The 21,717-nt window shown below is 44.1% G+C and overlaps 1 protein-coding gene across 6 annotated transcripts in view; it reads right to left on the bottom strand.

Moving 5' to 3' along the window:
* Nucleotides 1-20,400: 20,400 nt before the first annotated feature.
* The window catches only part of SFSWAP (splicing factor SWAP), a 37,155-nt gene continuing 35,838 nt past the window's right edge, over nucleotides 20,401-21,717 (bottom strand). For 3 of the 6 annotated variants that reach the window (XM_066200075.1, XM_066200072.1, XM_066200071.1), the window contains exon 19: nucleotides 20,401-20,809. In XM_066200075.1, the coding sequence (XP_066056172.1) occupies nucleotides 20,744-20,809 (66 nt within the window). In that variant the 3' untranslated portion in view covers nucleotides 20,401-20,743. The remainder of the gene's footprint in view (nucleotides 20,810-21,717) is intronic. The other 3 variants (XM_066200073.1, XM_066200074.1, XM_066200076.1) reach the window with 2 other exon arrangements.

Raw genomic sequence — 21,717 nt, 5'->3', positions numbered from 1 at the left:
ATATTTATAAACATTTTTAGCAAGCATTTACAAGAGACAAAGTGGAAGATTTCTGCCATGAATGACAAGACCAAAAGAGTCCACAGCCGTGCCAGGTGCAAAGAGCCAGGAGAGAATCTTTAATAGCTTAATTTTACTGCATGAGTCCTCCTCTTTTAATAAAACACTGCTTGACCATCAAGGCCCAAAGAAATATCAGAGAGGCTCTAAACCTTGTATTTGAATATATATAGTATATATACTCAAATTTAAGCATATGAGTAATCCCATTAACTTCACTTTACCATAATGAATGTAATAGAAGAGCAGCTCTCCCTGGGAAAGTGGAAGCTGTGCCCTAAATAATGAGGCAGATTGTGTGGATGCCATCAGCTCTTTACAGCTACAGAGAGCAGAGCTGGGCAATAAAAAGTTATAACAAACTGAACTTTGAATATTTTTCCTCTGTTTCCTTTTCAGTAAAAAAAAAAAAAAAACCTGCTTCAGTGGCACAGGTTTAACTCTGTGTTCATGTCATAAAAACTATATGTGGGTAGATGGAGTTTTCATGCCATTCATTAGTGAGTTGCTGAATAGAATTTATTTAAGGAAGGAACAGTGGAATGATTTTAATTCTGTTAAGCATAGTTTCCAAAATGTATTCTTTGTACTTCATTTATTGCAAATGAATGACTCAGTTAAAACAACATTTCAACACATTTTAGCCAAAATATTTTGCTTTGCTTAACAATAAAATAGAAATAACTGCAAGAAGCTGTAAGTAACAGCAAGCAAATAGACACCCAGAGCAGGGAGCTATTTGTGGTGATGCCTATGGTCTGTTTCAGCACAAAACTTTTGTGCTAAACAAGAAATGTTAGTAAAGCTGATTTGCAAGTTCATATTTCCCCAATCTGCCCATTATTGTCAGTGTTTGGAAAAACCTGTAAACAAGTACACAATTTGTTTTCCTTCCACATACATTCCAGCCAAATACACATGCTTAAAATATTTTCACCTTTGTGCACCAAGATAACAAGTATGAATCTAAAATGTCATTATCTTCTAGCTATACATGTCACGTGGAAGATGAAGATTTTTCCTCAGTGTCTTAGCATAATTAGCATGTATGACAACATCCAGACGATTTAATTTCCCAATTACACAGCTATATGGAAAATACCCTTTGCATTAAATACGCAGGAGATCTTATCAGTAGATACTCTACAACTTTTTCTGCCCTGTTACATACATCACTGCAGATGCTCGTATATTGCCAGGTTGAGAAATGAGAATTTTTTGCCCTATCAGCCAGGGAGACAGAAACTGCTGTGCAGAGTGGGGCCAGGCTGCTGCCATTGTCCCTCTCTGTGAGCTGCTGCTCCAGCCGAACACACGGAACTCCCAAGGGGCAGCAAGGACTTCCTCCAAGTGGTGAATCTCAGAGCCTGCAAAGCCTGAGAATGAGGACATTTGGGATATTATCCTGCTGTTCTCTAGAAGCTTTGGTAGCCGCGGGATAAAACAGTTGCTGGAGTATGTTTTACTTTCTTGTAATTAATGTCATCCAGAAACTATTTGCATTCCTCCTTTTAAGACTGATGTGTGACCAATAAAATTGGAAAAGCCAGCAGTTATTTTTCCAAGACTGGTGGTAGACACCTAGTTGCACATACGTTAAGTACTACTCATTGGAAGTTTAGAAATTTTTCTTTTCCCTGAGTAAAGCCAAAGTGGATCAGGGCATTTACAGATGACTCAGGAGTAAACACCTTTTTTGCTTCCTTGTCCTCTGACTGAAAAATCAACCTGACATTTTTTCATAGCTTATACTAAAGGAGGGAAACCAAAGTTGGAAGCGGCATGGAAACCAGTATTTTACTGCAGGCCAGGGCTCTAGAGTGGAGAGATGCTGCAGAGATGCTCGCAGTGCTCTTAGCCACAGGACTTTTGTTCTCTGTGTAATCACACACTGGCACAAAGAACCTCCTGCATCTCGTGCATCTCCATCTGCCAGCTCCAGCTTCAGAGGCTGAGACAGCACTGGCCATTATTCCACCAGCACCCACTGTCAGCACAGCTTAGTCCTCTCTAACTTACTCTGTCTAAATCTTGCCCATTTCACTCACGTAACACCTGAAAAATGCAACCTTCCTGGCTTCCCCTGAAGCTGCAGCTCTTCCCAGCCTGCTTCTCCTCTGCTGGAAAACCCTTTCATCCTCCTGCCAGCCACACTCCTGCAGGTACCCATAGCAAATCCTGTTTCAGCAATCTTTTTCCAAGTCTAACACTCTGATCTGTCAGCACCACTCTCAAGCAGCTCTCCGTGGAATTCTTAATATCAGATAAAATAAACTGCTCCTCTTTATTTCAAAGATTTTCATGGACAACCCTGCTTGGTCTTTTATTGCTCATTTAGAACCAAGAAATCAGCTCCTTTGTCCATCTGGCCATGAAATCCACGTCTTCCTTCCTTTGCTCAAACACCCATGCTCACATTCTTCCATGCTGCCGCTTCTGCATGGGAATATTTCCTTCTAAGCAAGCCCAAGGCAGCCATGCAATCCTCCCTTTGCCTCTTTTAAATATACTGTAACACCAGGACACCACCACCCAATCCCAGTATATTTTTTTCCAGAATAACCATACTCCAAGAATTTGAACCGTATTTTTTTGTAATTTCCTTTATCTCCCTTGCTTGCAGACATGTCTTGTTTTCCATCTTCTCTTTATTCCAGGTTTATGATGCACCCAACACAAGGTCACGTCTGTCTGCTGCAGGAATCCCTTGGCACTTCAGGAGCATCGGTGGCAATCCAACAACACCCACAGACTCAGCTCAAGGCCACGTTGCTAGTGAGCAGACATCAGCACAGACCATCTGGAACAACACTGGCCACTTCTGCCTCCCTGCTGCATCATGTTCTTCTCACAGAACAGTGTTTAAGGCATTAACACCCATGAATTATAAAACAATACAAAAGAAGCTCATGTTCTGCAGGCTTAGCTTTGCTGCAGTGTCCCCAATACAGAAAAGCCTCCATCAAGATCTTGCAATAATGAGCCAGGCAGAAGGATGGGTCAGAACTGTCATGTTAATGCAAACCGAAGTGTAATTTTCTCTTCACTAGCAGCATTCCTATCCTTGTTCCCATTGCTTTTCAATAACAGTCCATAAAAGGATGTTGATGTCTTGTTTAAGCAATGATAAGTTCAGAGGTTAATTAACGAGAAGCAGAACACAGCCACTTTACTGAGAAAAAGTCCAAGAAAAAAAACCCCAGCAATTTTTAAAGCTATAAGGTATCATTAGATTGCCATTTCCAGTGGAAAATAGTACTAATTTTAACACTGCTTAGACACTACAGACTGTCCTTTGGCCAGGGAAAACCACAAGTCCTCTGACTTGTTTTTCTATAATTCTTTAATACGTGTTTGTGCTTTCTGTCAGTTGGGAAGACACCAAATTGTGTGGCCTATATCAAAAGCCAGCAATCTGTTATATGGACACACACTCTGTGCCCTACAGAGGCAGCTACCCACTTTAGCAATATCAGAACAGCACGTCAGTTAAATCTGGCCATATATCATCTTCCAACTTGTGACACGTTGATTGACAACCTCTCTGGAGGCCCGGCTCAGACAACTGGGGGATTTTGCTAGCAAGGTCAGGAAAGCTTCTCCTGCAATGCAATTTCCATCACGGAGCCCTCCGGTACACACTAACGGACCTCACCTGCACTCTCTGCTGTGGGAACCCCCTGCAAACAGCACACCCCTGGCCTTGGCTCCTTGCTCTGCTCTTCCTGCTTTGCCTCCAAAATCTTCCTCTGCCAAGCCCTTCTTGTATATGTGTCCTACCAGTTCTGTGAAGTCCCTCTTAAAAGGTTTTTGACCATACCTTGCTCCCTGCTGAGTTCAGTTCTTTTTTTTTGGAGGGCAACAACACTTTAGGGTTTTGAGAGCACTGGGTTTGAACTCTGGATAAATTCTGGTGTCCTTCACCTTCCAGTCTGTGAATCTCTCTGAGCCAAGGATTACTTGGTGTTAACAGGGAGCAACAAAAACCATTCAGACATTTTATGGGAAAGGAGTTCAGACTGACCATACCCAGCTTTCTTAGGGAAAATGTTACCAGGAAAGGGGCAGAAATCATTCATGAAGATGGGAAGAAGAAAGGAGATTAAAACAGAAGACATGAGGTTAAATGTTATAGAAAGCTGTAAAAATAGTAAAGAATTTAACCAAATTTCCTGGAAGGGCTGTGGGATCCCCATCACCAGACCAAGAGGCTCTCAGGACCAGCTCGGGTAAATCTGATGCAGGAGGATGGAGAAGAGTCTACTGATGGCCTTCCTAATCCTGTTTTACGTTTAACTTCTTCTGTTCCTCATCTGACCTGAATCTTCTTGCCTTTAGGATCTTCATGAAGAAGTTCAAAAGGTGAGGAAAATCAGCCATTAGCCTAAAGCCATTGCTGCACTCATACAGATACAGTCCAAGCTGCTTCCCCCATATAATGGGATTTTGGAGCCCGAGTTTACAAATTCAACTTTTTCTTCAGTAAGCAAACAACCTTTAAGATATGTTTGAGCCATAGGTCTGGATTCAGAGCTAAACACTTACCAAATTACATGTCCAGTGTTTTTCCCAGACCAGTTGCTTACGAAGTCCAGTTGGCAACCATGGAACCTGTTTTGAAACGTCAGCAAAACCGAGGGACATTTTGGAGCGAGTGTTGCAAATTCAGGGCTTTTTCTTGCTATCAACAATTCATGCATTGGAAATAAAGAGCCCACAAAGTTAATGTGGCCCTTAGCAGGGCTAAGCACAGCCTAAGGACAGCTGCCAGTGCTGTCCAGCTTCCCTGCTAATGCCCTAATGGGAAAAACCTGCATTTCTCAACCAAAGATATTTCAATGCATCAAATCCAGACAAATCATTACCTGCAAGACTTCTTGCTCCATAACTTTTTCTAGAACTTCTCAGCAAAGCTACAACCAAAGGAAAGTTTCACACCCTTGATCAGTCCTCCCTGCTTGAAGCCTGAAAGAAGAATACCAGTTAAATAAGGCTGAAAACTATTCTTGGTGGCAAAACTAATCTTGCCTTTGCAGCTATTCTCACCCATGGCAGTTTCCACTAAGCTTTAAAGTTAAGTGGATTCTCTCAGAAGAGGAAGGATTCACTACTGGAAATGTGAGACCAAGTCCCAGGAGGAACATCATTCCCTTACTTTGCTCTCCTGTGGACCAATGAATGTGAGGAATGAAAGCTCCATTTGGACTGGAAGGATTATGCTTCTGTATGTCGAAGTCATGTGAAATAAACAGCATAATTTGTGGAGCAACCATGGGAACTTATTTATGACTCCTCTCTACTCCATGGATCTTAAGCAGCTACTGGTGTCATGTTGCATTAAGCTGAAGCTCCAGCAGGCAGAATGGCAGCACGACAAGAGAAAAAAATAAACCTCCGAATGGTTTTCCCAAGAACATGCAGTAGCACAGTGCTTTGGAAGTAAATTGCTCGTGAACCTTCTGGCTTGAAGCTACCGGTAAATATCCCTGTTTGCAATGATGGCCAGTTTTATACACCACAAAATCTCCCTGTTCTATTAAAGGTTTTACTGAGAAGTTTCCCTGTTGTACAGAAAAGCTCTTATTTGCCCCTTTTATACTAAGAATAACAGATTACCACAGCTCCTGTCGCTCACAGCACAGCCACAGACTAAAGGGCATCATATACATTAAAAGCTGTTACATAAACAGAACTTTTATTATGGTGGCGGACATAATAAACCACGCTCTGCCCCAGAGCAACTGAACTCCATCACGATCCCTGAACTTCCAGCCCCAGCTGCACAGGCAGGGCAAGAGCACACAAACTCTGAGATGCTGAGCACATTTATGTTTCAATTTTTTTTCCCCAAAGAAATAAGAGAGTTGAATTGAGCTTTATCACTTTCCTTTTAAAGTTTGGCTTTCAAAATTATTTCATTTGAGAGAGGAAAGAAGCACGTCCCAAGGAGGGGAATGCTGGGGAGGTCAGCACCTGGGGCATCAGCTGGGATGGGATCCCATCCATCAGGTGCAGAGAAGCCAGTGGCAGAGGCAGCTGGGAAAAAAAGCTGAGTATCTGAAAGGCAAAGACTAATTCAAGAACCACTTCATGCCCAGCAGTGCTGAAAGACAGGAAATGCCTCCAAGGACATCTCAGCCCTGGTGTTCCAGTTGGTGCAGAGCTGTGCCAGCCCTTTCCTGGGGTAATGGCTCCCAGTGAGAGTCCCAAGCTGGGGTGGACCTGCTAGGTCTGATCCTGACAATGACAGGTTGAATTCAATCTTGTGTTTTGAGCTGGAATGCATAAAAAGAGCTGAGGAAAATGAACTATGGGAGTAAGCGACGAGGTGAGAAATCTGCTCAGCAAAACCAACTGCCTAGGGGCCTCCCACACATGAAAGGACTTGAGATGGTGCCATAGCAATGGAGAAACGGTGGAGTTCCAGGAGAAATCCCAGAGAAACCTTGTTTAAACTTGGGCTACTTAAAGAAGCAATGGGAAAAGTGGTACTGAGAGCTCTGTGCCCTGGGCCTGCTGCCGTTCTTGCATGTCCCTGTCCCCTCCCAGGGTCCTGCTGCTCCCATGGGGGTTGTGTGTGTGTTAACATGTGCACGGCCTGTGCCGGGACTGGGCTGCCGTGATCTCTAAAAAGGAACTGCTCAGGAACAGCCCGAAAGCCGCGGGAAAGCCCCTGCCTCCATCCTGCCAGCGGCTGTGTGGTGGCTGCCTGCTGTCTGCATTACAAAGGTGAAATGCACCCACGGAAACTCAGGTGTGTGCCAGTTTTCGTGCAGTTCTGTTAGAGGAGACATCTAGGCCTGTTCTTCCCACTGCTGCCTGCAGTATCCCCAGGCTGATGGCAGGGCTGGGACCTGGGCTGAGGGAAGGGGCCACCCTGGCTGGGCTGCCTCAGTTCCCCTGCCTGCTGAGCACGGGCTATGCATTTCTTTCCCATGCGCAAAGTCAGTGGTGCCAATGCATCCAGCTCCTCTTTGGGTTTCCCAGAGGATGGTGAGTGCTCAGCATGGTGTTCACAGCCAGGGGTGGCACAATAATCTGGGCAAGAGGTGTTCAGGGCTTCTGGAAATGTCAGCCTTGTAGAGCTCAGGCATACTGGGGCTGCATTTTCCTGTCTGCAGAGCAGGCAGGGAGTTAAATGTCAGTACTTGTAAGCCTCCATTGGCAAGCACCCAGACCTTTCAGTGCATGGATGCCCACCTGTTCATCCCCAAAGCTGGACACGGCAGTCCCCATGCTTAGGAAGGAGGAGGAGGCGACCTGAAGTTTCCAGGATTCTCGAGGTACCTGTACAGTCACTCTAGGCTTCTTGGCTCCGTGAGCAGCTCAAATCTAGCTGGATGTGCCCGAGTGTTTAGTTAAGGTTTGTCCTGCAAGGTACGTGCCTTGGGCTTTGAGGAGCAAACCCCTGCCGTGGGAAAGGCAGTTCCAAGGAAGTGAGGGATGGCAGGCACATCATGCTGGTACTTGGCTCCTCACCTCCCACACAGCATCCGACCATGTTCCACTGAAACCAGTCCCCAGCTGCCCTGACCACCACTCTAAGTCTCCCAGAGGTTCATGAGGATGGGAACAACCCTCTCATGGCGCATGGGATGCCCGAGCCTGGAGGGTAGCACAGCAAATGTCCCAGCCCCCAGTCGACAGCAGCACTGCCTCCGCAGGCAGGGGTTGTGCAGATCTCAGCACGTCCTAAGAAGCCTCAACTTTGTGTCAAACACCGGGCTAGAGGTCTGAGGGTCACGTCTTGCAAGAGCTCATCCTCCTGAGGCTGGAGAGGGAGGTGAACACAAGGAAAGGCGCCTGATCCCCATTATAATGCTAATCTCCTCCAACTCCCAGTAGGAGCCGAGTAGCATCCTGTTAATGAAATTATAACCATGGCTCACACGGTGCATTTCTGCTGAACACATCTGAAATCTCTTTCCCTCAGAGGCTACATAACCAATGCCTGGGAGTTATCTTGCTGCTGTTATAGAAGCAACACGATTAGAGTGCTGAAGCTAATTTAACTCCTGTTGAATGCTATTGTAATGCAAGGAGTAAAGCTGGTTTGTGACATATCGTTGAGACATCCTTAGAGTGGGCACATCAGGCTGATCCCCCAAAGTTTAAGGGCTACATTCAGAGACTTCAACATAAATTGCAAATCCTTCGTGAGCAAGCTCTGTTTGATGAGACTTTCAGGTGCTTAAGGTACAAGTCTCATTTAATTGTATGATGACTCCAGGACTCTTAGCTGGCCCCATACTGAAGTACCCTCTTCTATCTTCAGTTATCCTGAGCATTTTCCAGGCACTGAAACATACAGTGTGAGCAATGGGTGTGGAGCTGTGGGAAACAGTCATGCTAAACTTGAGCACTGACAGTGAGGCAAAAGTGGAGCTTAACTGTAGGTCAGTTGTGTTGGTGTTCTTATGGGCTTAGTAGGAATTTGGGGTGACTGTGTGCATTTTTAAGAGCTGGGCTTTGTACCTCTGAGAAAATGTCTCAGTCTCTGCCCTGTCGAATAGCAATGCAGCTCCCACACACAGACAGCCGGGACATCACCCTAGGAGCTACACAGAGGCCCCCATGCTGCAGGGCAGCCCAGGTAGTGACAAGAAAACCAAACACAGGGCTCAGAGATTTTGTCTTGACCTTTACAAGACACCTCAACGTCCCAGAGCTCCAGCAACTGCAGAGCCTGAGCAAACAACTCTCCAGGGCAGTGGGGAGTGGAACCGGTCCCTATCCCAGCATGACAGCAGACTGCAGCATCCACCTGCTCTCCTGAGCCTGACACTGGGAGAGGTGTTCCTGACAGGCATTTTATCACTGTTCCCAAACTCTGTGAGAAGGTATCTGTCACCTGTGTTTATGGCAGTAGAAGAACAAACTACATCTTTATCAGGACACCACATCTTTACTGCGCCACCACGGGTGTCCTGTAGCCTTTGGGGCTGCAGACTTGTCTTGGCTGCCCACACAGCAGGGTCAGCTCTGGGAGTCTCTGTTCCCCTGAGCCAGATGTCCCCTGCCTGGGACCATTGCCTGCAGAACACAAGACTCCTCCAAACTGAGGTAACAGCCCAGGGTTTTGTGGCAGAGCTGCAAACTGAGTTCTCCTGATTTTTAGAGGCTCTCCATTGCTCTTCGTCTTGGCCATCAACAGCACCCTGCTCTCTGAGGCTCGCTGGGGCCAGATGTACCTGCTGTGACTAGAAACAGATAGTGAAGTAGTTTTGTAGGGGAGGTAACATTTCCAAAATGAACTCATCCTTTCAGTTCATGTGCTAGCAGCACAGGCTGCCACAGCTTTATTTTTAAATGGCCTTTCCCTTTATCACCAGAAAATTTTCTTCCTATTGACCTGAACAGCACTAGCAAAGTCAACTGGAATATATATATTCTTTCCTACCCACTGAACATGGTCATTGTTAATCTGAGCATGTTAAAACCAAAAGGGACAAGACGTGGAAGGTGTTTAACACTAACTTGATGGGAGCAAAGGGGAAGGGGTGAAGACCAACCTTGCTGAAGCTAGAATTAGATGTTTAAAACGGAAGTGAAGTGAGTACCTGTCTTAGACGTGGTACCTGCCTCCATCTCCCAGAACACAACTGCGGCACGGAGACTCTTGACTGAGAACACATGGACAGCCACTGGTCTGGTGGAGTTAACAGCAGCCTGAGAAACATGGCAACATGTTCACACGGGTGAAACTGCAAGATTCAGAGCAGAAAAACACCAAAAGCAGCTTGCACAGTACTGTCAGGTCACTGGGAAAACTCTCTGTAGCCACTTTGAAAACCATGAGCCAAGACAACAGCCACTCAGGAACCCTTAGCATCCTTTAAAGTCAGACTTCAAGGATAAATTCAAGGCCAGGGGAAGGCAATGCAGTTTTAATAAGCAATGACTTATTTTGGTCAGGTTAGAATCAATAAGCAGCCATTAGCTATGCAAAGGAGCATTTGCATAAGCAGCATCTGAGGGTCAGGTTATGACAGGACACAAGTGAAGATAAAGAGAGGACCAGCTCTGAATGCAGAAGTTCTCGGGCTGGTGCTGATGCCAAGGTGCTTGAGACAAACAAATTCACCTGAGGCCTCTGCTCCGAAGTGTGCTGGAAACGATCCTACAGTGTCCTTTACCCGAGAAACAGTTCTGTAAACCTTAGTAGCTCTCCTTTTCCAAGGAGAGAGGGAAGAAAAGCCCAGAGGAAGAGTTGGTGCATGCAGCAGAGGCAAGAGTGAGTAGCTGAGAGAGGACAAGCACACTGTTCTTTCCATCCTGAGTGTTTTATAGGGATGAAAGGCATCTGCATAATGCACCCAAGGCTGGACAGCACTTACATCAGTTTCTGGTAACTACTAGGAGGGAGAAGGAGGAGTAGGAACCTATGGAATGGAAAGGATTGAGCCCTTCTGCAAGACCCAGAAGGCAGGCAAGTCCCCCCCAAAATCAGTCACCAGCAGTCTCCTCCCATTTGTGTTTATGTGGAAAAATTCAAAAGCAGGGGCTAAAGTTGTGCCTTGGAATGATTTCTAACACAGAAAATTCCAATTTTAATAGTGAACTACATCTACAGGGAAGAAAAAAAGAAAAAAACAAGTGTCAAATCACACCAATCCATCAGTCAAAATTGTCTTTGCTAGTACAAATGTGTCTCTCTCATTCACACAGCACTAGAAGTTTATAACAGAGCAGAAAATCTCTTCTGGATTTTTTTTTTTTTGGTTGTTTTTGGTTTGGTTGGGTTTTTTTAAATAGTATTTTAACTATACCACAAAATATGAGTCTAATTAATCCCTGCAATTGGTGACATTAGATTTGAGATGAGTCTTCCTGCTAAGCCTGAGGAGGTGGGAATGCAAAGAATAAAAATATCCATATGCTTCAATTTGATTCCAGTTCAGCCAAAGACCCAGCAAACACAGTTGCTTATTAGAGATAAGTCTTCATTTAAAAGTTAATTATAACAGTACTGAAAAATGTAGGGGCCGAGGATGGTAAAGGTGAACTTCAATGAAGGTTTAATCGCTAGAATGACTGTGAAGTTCTTTGTCTGCATGGCCTCCGCAGCAGCAGGGACATCTCTCCACCTCTGGCTACCACAGCCGAGACATTGGGAAGAGACTTGAATGTGACAAGGAACATCCAGTTTTGGAAGTCCCCAGCAGCCATATCTTTGTACAGAAACACCCACAATGCAGAATGGAACTGTGTTTCACACACGGGATGATCACTGCTCTGTTGTGAATGGGTTTTTAACATGGAAAGCCAAAGCATCCCCATTTCTGACAGCTGTAAGCCAAGGCCCATTTGGCCTGCGATGGCAGTTGGGTGCATCAGTGCCTGCACCTCGTCTTTAAAAATGTGTGCTATTGGCCTACAGCAAATTTCCATAAAGAAAAAAAAAAATTAATGTTTTAATGAAAACATTTCATATTTCATTACTAAGAAAAAAGTCTTCTTTTTCCTAGGCCAATCACTGGAGCAGTCTGGGAGACACCTACTTACCTGGTCTGCCAGCTAAGCTGCCTTTGACAGTCACTACCCTTAATCAGGTGCCCCTAATCATTAATAACATGTTTATATGATGGCAAGAAAAACCAATAACCCAAACCCTGATGTAAGCTATTTTTGTCACAATCTTGAGGCTCCTGCTTGGAGCAGATGCCTTATTAGTCGTTTAATTCTCAGCTTCATGGCAAGGCACTGAAATGAGAGGAAATATAAAATCAACAAGGCAGCTGCAAACTAGCTTCATGTTCTCTCTCAAATTTAATAGAGATTCATGAGGCTTTACACTAATGTGCTGAGAGAAAAGGATTACAGGCTTCATGCACCTCGCTTGGGTCTAAGGGAGGCAAATATCAGCAATCAGCACACAGATGATAAATGTCTGGCAGAAGTTATTCCAAGACCCAACTGTGTTAATATCAAACAAGGCACTTCAGCTCATGTGGTGTGCCCAGTCTGGGCCAAGCTGTCTCAAAACCATGAGGTAAAGGAGCAGATCCATAACAGAGGACAGTGGTATCTGCTCTCCCCAGACCGTGCAGGATCCAGGCTGGCTCTTGTTCCACCGTGAGGTTTCCAGCCCCTAGGCACTGGTGTTCCTATGCTCTGAAGACACTGTGCTGGCATGCTGTGCCCGTCCACTGCCTCCCTGTCTCCCGTACACCGGCACAGGGCTCAGGGCAGTGTCCCCAGGGACATGATCAGACCCATGTTTCTTCCCCTTCCCCAGCACCCAGCTGATGGCTCCAGTCGTGCTCAAAAACCACTGACAGAACTGATTTCACTGTACCAGTGCCTGTACCACTCATAGTCACCACTCGGTTCCCTTAACTCCCATCTCTTGGGTATTTCATGCAAGACAAAAAGCAGCCGAGCAATAATCCTGCGGCTTGGACTGTGATACTGAGCCCTCCACCTTCCATGTGTCCTCCTGCTCTTCTCCCTCTCTCCAAATGTGTTTTCCCATGGGAGTCGCAGGCTCCCATCCAGGCCCTGCCAGCAGCATTGCTGCCTGGTGGGAACAGGAGCAGCTTGGGGTGTGCTGGGGACATTAACAGGGTCTGGCTGCTGAACTGCAGGTCTGAGTCGTGAGCTGCCAGCCCTGGCAGTGACACAGCAGCCGATGGGAGTCCCCTCATGCTACAAAACACTCCCTCTCTGAGAGGTGAAGCCTCTGCAACAGGGTCCCCAGGTAAGTGGTCAAAGCACCAAGCCTGAGTTCAAGAAGCATTTGGACAATGCTCTCAGGCACGTGGTGGGATTTCTGGGGTGTCCTGTGTAAGCTCAGGAGTAGGACTCAATGATCCTGATAGGTTCCTTCCAACTCAGATATTCTCTGATTCTCTGCGTTTTCCAGCACATAAGGAAAACTGACAACCTTTGTACTTCAAAATGCAGTACACTCTGATGAAAATGAATGTGCCTTAAGAAAGACTTGCCACCTCGCATTCTGTCTGTAGCCTCAGTAAGTCATAAAACTTGCTGTTATGTATTTTCTTTACCAGGCAGGGAACCTTGGCTGCCATTCAGGAATGTGACTGGGATATAATGGTAGTGTCCAGCCACAAACCAACCTGGACTGTACTCACAGGTACAAAAACAGCCCTGAAAGAGCTTGACTGAGACCAGACTGTACTGTAGCAGTTACAGGACAGCTACTAAGAGAGAATCCTAACCCTAAAAACCTTAATCGGGCAACAAGCAGGAGACAGGAGTTATTTATGCTCTGGTATATTGGTGTGGAAGCTGTTTGACAAAGGATGACATCAACTGCACAAGCCTTGGGCTGAGCCAAGAGAGGAGCCTGAGCAGTGATGCCGATTCAGTGCTGCACCTGCGGTTCTCCAGCCAGTGTGAGCAGGTCAGGGCCACCGGCCACGCTGCAGGTGGGGACACTTGTTAAACGTGGGGACATCTGTTACACACATCCAGAGCTGGGATGTTATTCCAGCGCTGTTTCGCTGATCGTGTCAAAGATACCAACCTGTTTATGCTCTGCACATCTCTTACTGAAAATAATGGAGCAGATTTCACCTCACTGGTGAAATCCACAGAGCCAGCCTCTGTGCCCTCAGTGAATGGTAATAGCTGCCGTGCCATTGTCATTCCCATGCAGTAATGTTGGAAGCTGTGCCCTCCTGTTTGTTCTCAACATGGATCATTGCTCCTTCCAGTGCTGCAAGACTCAGACCAAAAGAAAAGCCAGTGGTTTCCCAGCAGAGGCGTTTCATAGATTTACCACTCTGTGGTGAGGAGATGCAGGCACAGACTGGCATGGAAGGCTCTCAAAGGCTCCAGGGCCTCCTGTTGCTGGTGTGGAACAGATCCCCAGCAGGAAATGGCCACCCCAATTAGCAACAGGGAAGCACAGAACATTGGGCATGTTCAGTGCCAGCCAGGGCTGCGGGCACAACAGAAGCTTCTCTTCACTTACTTCTGCGATTTATCAGAGAAAGAAGGGCTGCATTGTTGGTTTTGTACATCGGAGGTACTGTCAGCTTCAAGCCAACAAGATATAATACAAGAATTATTTCGAGCAATTCAAGGTTAGTTTTTGTTGCTTTTTTCTTTAACTTTCCAGCAGCAATCCATTTTCATTTTGCACATGGACGCATTCAATAGTGCAGGCACTCAGTGCTCTTAGGCAAAGCACAGGCAAGAATTCAGATAAAGCAAAAACAAACCCCCCAAAAAACCACAAAAAACCCCACCAACCCAAACAAAAACCAAACAACCAAACAAAACCCCCAACAAACAAACAAAAAACCACTGGGTTTTTGCCCAGTCTTTCAATTAACTTTGTTGGCAATCTGTAACAAAGAATTCATAAAAATCTTGAGGCACTTTTTACAAGCAAGATGGAAAGTGGATTATTTTTTTTTTCATCTTGCAGGTAATTTCCTTTTCTTTCTCTGAAGCAAAAGAAAACACATCAATAAAGAATGAATTTCCAAAAACTTTCTTTGACTCACAGGCAACCTGAAATCATACAGCCTAATTCACTTCAAGCACTCCTGGCTCAGCCATGCAAGTGTGTCATTCCCAGAGGCAAATACTGCATTTCTGAAGGACAATCCATCAGGCACCACCACAGTTCCCCTCCCTGCCTTCATACACTGGGCTAGGCTGCACATCCACTCAGTGTCCTTGTCCCTTTGCCATGCCAAGCCCCTTAGCTCAGCTCTGACTGCTGGCACGAGCAGCAGTCGCCCATGAGCACCACCATCCCTTGATGTCTCTCCTACACACACAAAATCTCGTAATACAGAAAGAAACCCAACTGTTCCTGCTGCAAAACACCGGCGGGAAAGGAGCTGGGAACTTTGCTCCCTCCCTGCCCTTCGTCAGTGTCTCTCTCTGGGCCTCAACACAAATGTTGTGACGGATGTTACTGGGGAGCCCAGCAGGGACTGCAGCCACACCACCACCAGCCTCCACTCTCCAAGCATTTCAGCCTCATGAAAACCTGCCAGAAATTTCAGTGAATCCCTGGAGTTCTGGAGGGGATTTTGTTACTGAGTAAGAGTCAGATATCATCTCCTTTACAAGAAAAGGAAGTGTCATAAAAGGCACTTGAACTGCTCAGGCTGCCTCCAGCAGCCAGGAATGTGCCAGGCCACAGCAAGCACCGAGAGGGGCACTGGATTTGCCTTTGGCTTTGCTCAGACAGAAGCATTTGGAGAATGCTTAAGCCACTGGATCAGGCTCCCGTCCTGGCACACTGCTCTCAGTTCATCAGCCTATGTGAACTTACCAGCAGCTATAGAAGTATTTGTACAGGGCAGTGGGTGGATTTCTCCATAGAGTCACTCGTATTCTCTCTCCCAGAAAAACTGTGAATATTGCTTCAGTTCTAGAGAGACACATGGAAAGAAGATGTGAGAGTCACCAGATGTGCTGCTAATATCACACAGTGTGGATACGGAGGTGGCTGCCGTTTGTCACTCACTGAAAGTTGTCAGGAATGTGACAGAACGATGGGGTCCTGAGAACATCAGATTCTGAACACTGGCACCTACTGACAGCTTTTTGTCAAGGAGGAGAGGGAAAAACAAAACTTTGTTTTGGACCTGATAAATAGATGTCCCCGGAGTGTTCCAGTAAGATCTGCAAGAGTTAAATAAGCACAGACTCCTGGATTTACATGAATGGTGTATGTAAAGAGCTTTGTCAGAAAACAGTTAATTTTCAGAAGAGTAAGAATAGGCAGGCAGTAAGCTTTTGAAGGCTGTAACAATGGTATAAAGTGCTATGGGAATAGTCATAACTGCCTTTATATTCCTGTTTATATGTATCCACTCTTGCATCCATGAAAATTTATACAGGCTTTTCCCTAGCAACGCTTTTTTCTCCTTGGACTTCTCATGTTTCCCTATTCCTGATCCCACTGTCCCTGTAACTTTTCCTCATCGTTGCACCCCACCTGTGTTCCCTGTTACAAATTCTTCCCTCCTTTTGATCTCTTTCCCTGTCTGCTCTGGGCTCTCTTGGCAAGTGTACGGTTTTCCCTTCAAGAAGGTCACAGAACTGGTACCCTCTTAATGCGACTTGATCAACAAACTCAAACTGAGTAGCCAAGAACAGAGCTGGGACACTCAAATTGATTGCTCAAAAGGTGTCTCAAGCACAGCACCGCCTCCTTCTATCACCACTTAGGGCCAGTACCTCCCAGTATCAGCTTCCTGGATGTTAACAGGCTTCTTATGACTCAAGAGTCTGCAAAAACAGAGCGCTGTAGCTCATGCTGACTTTCCTGGTGGCCCTGCGGCTTGGGGAACAAGCAGAGTTATAGCGCTGATGTTCAGAATAACGGCTAAATGCTGAGCCATATTCCAACAAGCTCCAGCACCAACCAGTTTACTACCAAGGAGATGGAGATTCCATCATACCACCCATATGCAGCTGTGTCTCTCCGGAGAAAGCCTTGGAAAAAGCTGCTGTGTTCCTCAGCGAGCAGCTCAGAACAAAAAGAAAACCGTATGTTTAAAGCCCAGCACGCTGATTATCAAATTCGTGGCTGGTTTGAGAGAACACAAGTTGAGCAGAATTAATGAACTGTGCCAGCTGCAAAACTTCTGGCAGATGGAGAGAAAAACAGCAGCCTGGGATGCTGGGAATGATCTTTACCTCTTTTGAGGGTGATGTTCCTATAATGAATATATTTAAGGGATGAAAAAAAACTCTTGTGCAAAGACGATCTTACTTTTTCTTCCATCTTCCTTTGAAATAATTATTTCAAACACAACAATTCTTCAGAAGATCAAGAGGTAGGATTATAAAAATATCCCAGCACAGACCGATTGCTGCTGAAGAAAGAATGATTACTAAGGTTCAGCTTTCACTTTTTTTTTTTTTAAATAGACACTATTTACAGCCCAGAAAACTCCATGTTTCAAGAGCTGAAATGTCATTTTTAGCTATGCATTCATCTTTTTTTGGTTCACATTAACCACCATCAACTGTTAAGTCAATAGTTATCTTCCCTACCTATCTCTGAGATGTCCTGAATGAACCCAACAGTCAAGGAAGCCTTCAGTACTTGAAGAAAAGGCACACACAGATCAGAAGGAATCAGGCAGGAAAAGTTTTGTTATCCATCATCACTGAGCTTTTTTGTTAAACAAAGTACAAACTTATTTCCTTGTCTATGTGAAAGTATTTAAGATGCAGAGCCAAAGAAAACTGCTGTGCCATGTTATGTGCATTTGCTGTTCAGATTTCAACAGCCAAGAATTTAATCTATTTAAAAATAAGTCCAAAGGCAATTTTCGTGGTAGGATACAGCTGAAAACTGGGTAAGCTAAGCTCTAGAAAAGGCTAGAGAAGTCGTATACAGAATCTCTGGCGTTGGGAAACCTCAGTCCACATCTGCACTACAGGAAGTGCATTTCTTATCAAATACTGTGTATGCAGAATGTTGTGATCACATAACAGGGGTCCAGACACCTCAGTGTAGGATTGTACTTGCATTCCAGTGCAGTCTAAGTTTTCAACCTTATTGCGCAGTAAAACAAATGAATGGCTGCAGAGCTGAGAGCAGCAATTTGCAACCACACATTACACTCTGCTATCTCTGTTGGTCTCAGTTTAAGCTTTTCTTTCTTGTCACCTCTGAGCTATGCTCAAAGGTCTCAGAAACAACACACTGCCCTTAAGCCCTCGGTTCTGCACCACTGAACAAAGCAAAGAAGTGAAATTACCTTGATTTTTCTTACACACAACTAAAGCGATCCATACATCACATAAGGACACAGCTGGAGAGCTGAGATCTGAACACACTCCCACCCAGAGCCAGCCCAGTGCTCTGGCTATGCCATGGTTCTGCTTTACTTCTGGAGTTCCAAAATCATCAGCTTCATTTTTTCCACTTTCAGTTGCTCTGCTTGGCATTTTAATATGCTGTTGTAAGGAATAACACTTCAACCTCCTGGTCAGGAAACATGCTGTCTGAGAGGACACCTTCCTCCAGCCTTGCACACTGGGATTGCTTTCACCCAAGCAGGCAGCTGTATCTGTAACACTGTCAGGAATCAACAAGAACTCATCTTACTTCCTATGCAGAGATCATCAGTTTAACACTCGGTGTAAAGAGAAAAATGAGTTTGTCAGCAGGCAGCCATTGCATGCAGAGCCATTTTGTCCTTATCACAGAAAAGTCCTAGCATGTCTCCTGAGGAAAGTGTGGCAGCAAGCCAGAGACAGCAGATTATCACCGTCACTTTTAAAATGGTCTGGCAGAGCTTTTTATAAATGTTTGTCATGCTGCATGTTCAGGATTAATTGTTGCCAAGAGATTATCATCTTCATCCAAATTAAAGATATTAAATTAATACCAGGGAAGTTTCAAGTACCCTGAAAGGTAATAGTGGATTTTTTATAAATGCTCACAATTTGCTTTAAGATTTCACAAAATGCAGGAGGGTAAATATACCCTCTGTGTGATCCAGAGCAGCGAAAATTAGGGCAAAAAGCAAAGACATGCTTTGTATCAAGATTTATCAGGAATCCTTTGATGGTTTAGAGTAACAACAGCAATACCACTCCAGCTGCTACCAGAAAGACCAAAAGCTCATCAGCGTGCAGGCAGATTTTAGTTTCCAACCAAATGCTCCAATAAAACCTTTCCTTCTACATGTAATACTTCACTGCACTACACTTCTGTGCTGAAAGGATCTGTCTAAAAGCAAAACGAGATATTCAGAACATATTTGTATTTAAATCACAAATGGAAAAAAAAAATGGAAAACCAAAACTAGTTGCTGACAACTCAAGAGCTGCCACAGTGCTTTCCTCAGGGCTACCCAGAGCCTGCTTTCCTCCAACTGAAGTGCTCCTGATTTTTTAACTCCCTCCTGCAGCAATCTTGTGTATTTCTCACCAGAAAAAAAAAAAAAAAATTCTGGCAATACAGCCAGGCGATCCAGGGCCTTTTTAGGGCCAGTCATGCACGGAAACATGGCAAGGAATTGAGTACATACAGTTTTGTGGATGGGAGCTGGGCTGTGAGGTGCCATCTGATCCAGAACCAGACCCACGGTCCCCCTTAGGGATTGCACTGCAAAGTCATACCTGGAAAACAGACATTTGAAAATTTCCCAACTTGAAGGTTTTAAGACACTTTCCTGATGCTGGTCACACATTCTCCTGATACCAGACACCTGAAATTGCTCTCACTGTATCACAAGCTCCATGCTGTATTTACAAGTACCTACAACACAGCCGGTGCCTGTGAAGAGACCAATAAAAGCAGCATTGATTTCCAAATGTGAAATTATTCTAGTAAAGCAGTTCAAGCCCTTTTAATATGCTAAAAATGTCCATTCTGGCTGGAAAGAGAAAAAAACCAGCATAATGAAAACACTACTACTTTTTAGAGAATACAGTTCCCCATGAGAGAGTGCTAAATGCAAACAAACGTCAGTAAAAAATAAAGACTGTATAAAAATGCAGTTTAATCTAAATTTTTCTGGAGGTAAACATTCCATCTCCCCACATATCACAAAAGGGAGTAAGGAAAAGAAAAAAGAGAAGACTGGAAGACTTGCTCAGAGGAAGAGAAAATATTTTAAGAAGTCATTAAAGCAACAAACTTCCCAAAGAGAATAAATCTGCACAGCAGCAGCCAAACAAGCTGCCCAGTCTATTTTATCAAAGAGCTGGGGTTTTCCCTATTGCTTGACAAACAACTGGCATCCAAGCTGCCAATTATTTAACCATGGTGAGACTTTTAACTCCATTAAGGGGAGAAAAATACAGCTGCTGTAAATTCCAACACTGCATAACAATCTACAGCAGCTGTCTTGAAATCTACTTTACGTCCTTTTTTACCTGTCTCTACCAGTACTGTTTCATCAACTGTTCCAGAGGAAATGGTGCCTCTCTGGTACTGGTTAAAAAAAAGTTAATAGGTCTATGTCAGCAAAACACAAGTTGGTAAGTATCTTTTCCAACTGTATGAAAGATGTTAAATCAGAAAAATGCTGGATTTCTACACAGGATGCCTGATGAATGTCCAAAAACATCCTCTTTTCTGTACCTAAGTAGAGAGAACAAGGTACACTAAGACAATGGGGCTACTGACCATTAGTTATTGACATCAAAGGGTCAACTCTACACATGAAGGTTCCCAGATCTTTCTAACTCATGGACAGAAAACCACATCCTTTGTTCAAAAACTGTCTACTACTGACATCCAAGTAATCAGCTTAAGGTGGTCAGCAGGCAAGAGAGCTGTCAAATTAAAAAGCAGAAAATAATAAACAAAAGCCCCATCAATTTGTAACAAAACCCAACTGCAAACAATTAAGGACTCCACAAAAACTCTAGCTAATGAAAGATGTTTCCTTCTTTATTATTGTGTAATACTTTTCACAGAAACATAGTATTTACAAATATACACATATAGACTGCTGATCATAAAATGTTATTGAAGAATTAGTCAAAAAAATCAATTTACAAAACCCAAAAACTTTTCAAAGATATTCTAGCTGAAAAATTTAATGAAATTTCAAGGAGATGCTTCTGTACAGAAAGATAGGTTTTAGCTTCTTGAGTTCTGGTAAATCAGGCGAGTTGTGAACCAAGTGAGCCAAGCTCAGCTGTACATTTGAGATGAGGCAGTTCTTTTCCAATTGTTCTTTTCACACAATTTCTTGATGGTCAGTTCCAACAGGTCTCAGGAGGCACTAGTTTGGATGTTTTTGGAAGCTGCAAGCATTGCTCTCACTTTGGCCATAAGATCCTGTATAAAATAAAAGGAAAATGATCAGACATGTCTGAGCTTTGAATAAAACTAAACCACATGACTGCAAAAACCTGCATGATAGGGTTAGCGTGCACTCCAGTCACAAGGGATACTTGGAGTCACGACCATCAAATGTTTAGCTCCTAGGCTAAATGAGTGAAATAATTTGGAAAAAGTTCCTATGGCAGCAACTGAAGTCTGGTTTTACCAAAATGCAACAAAGTTCTCTGCATAAATATTTCAAGCAGTTTCTTTACAACAACGTACAGAAATCACATCAACTGAAATAGAAAAACTTTGACCAAAACTATCTTCAAAGAAATCCTGTAATGAACACACAATTTCTAACCACCGGAGGTTTAAAAGAGGGAAAAGAAAAGAGAAAAAGAAAAAAGAGAGAGAGATTCTAAGAAAACAATGTAACAATTACTCTAAAACAGAAAGGAGTTTTTTCTTGCTTCGTAGATCTGAACCAAAAAATTCACACCACAGAGGCATTTTCTCATATGACAGAGTGACCGTGACACCAAACAGACTGACTTGTCTGAGCACTCAGTTGGAACAGCATTAAAAAAAGAAGTGAAATTTCACGTAAACAGCATTGAATAACTGGATTGCAAAAAATGATGACAAAATAAAAAGTGTGTATCAGTAATGCATCAGAGTTACTTAAACATTTGTCCACAAATGCAATATAAATAAATTCCTTAGTGCTTTTAAAGCATTTTGCATCTGAAGTTCTCAAAACACACCAGCGGGGAATTTAGCATCATTATTCCTTCTGCTTTACAGATGGAAGGATCTGAATGAGAAAACATACTGACTTGGTTAGGGTCAGCCAGCACAATGGCAGCACAACAATCTAATAATAAGAGATGCTAAACTTATCTGTGTTGGGAAATATC

Source organism: Chamaea fasciata, unplaced genomic scaffold, assembly GCF_029207755.1.
Source record: "Chamaea fasciata isolate MVZ Bird 193981 ecotype frontalis unplaced genomic scaffold, bChaFas1.0.hap1 SCAF_18, whole genome shotgun sequence".
Classification (NCBI taxonomy): domain Eukaryota; kingdom Metazoa; phylum Chordata; class Aves; order Passeriformes; family Sylviidae; genus Chamaea; species Chamaea fasciata.
The sequence above is the reverse complement of the archived record's forward strand: the minus strand, read 5'-3'. Positions and strand labels throughout refer to the sequence as shown.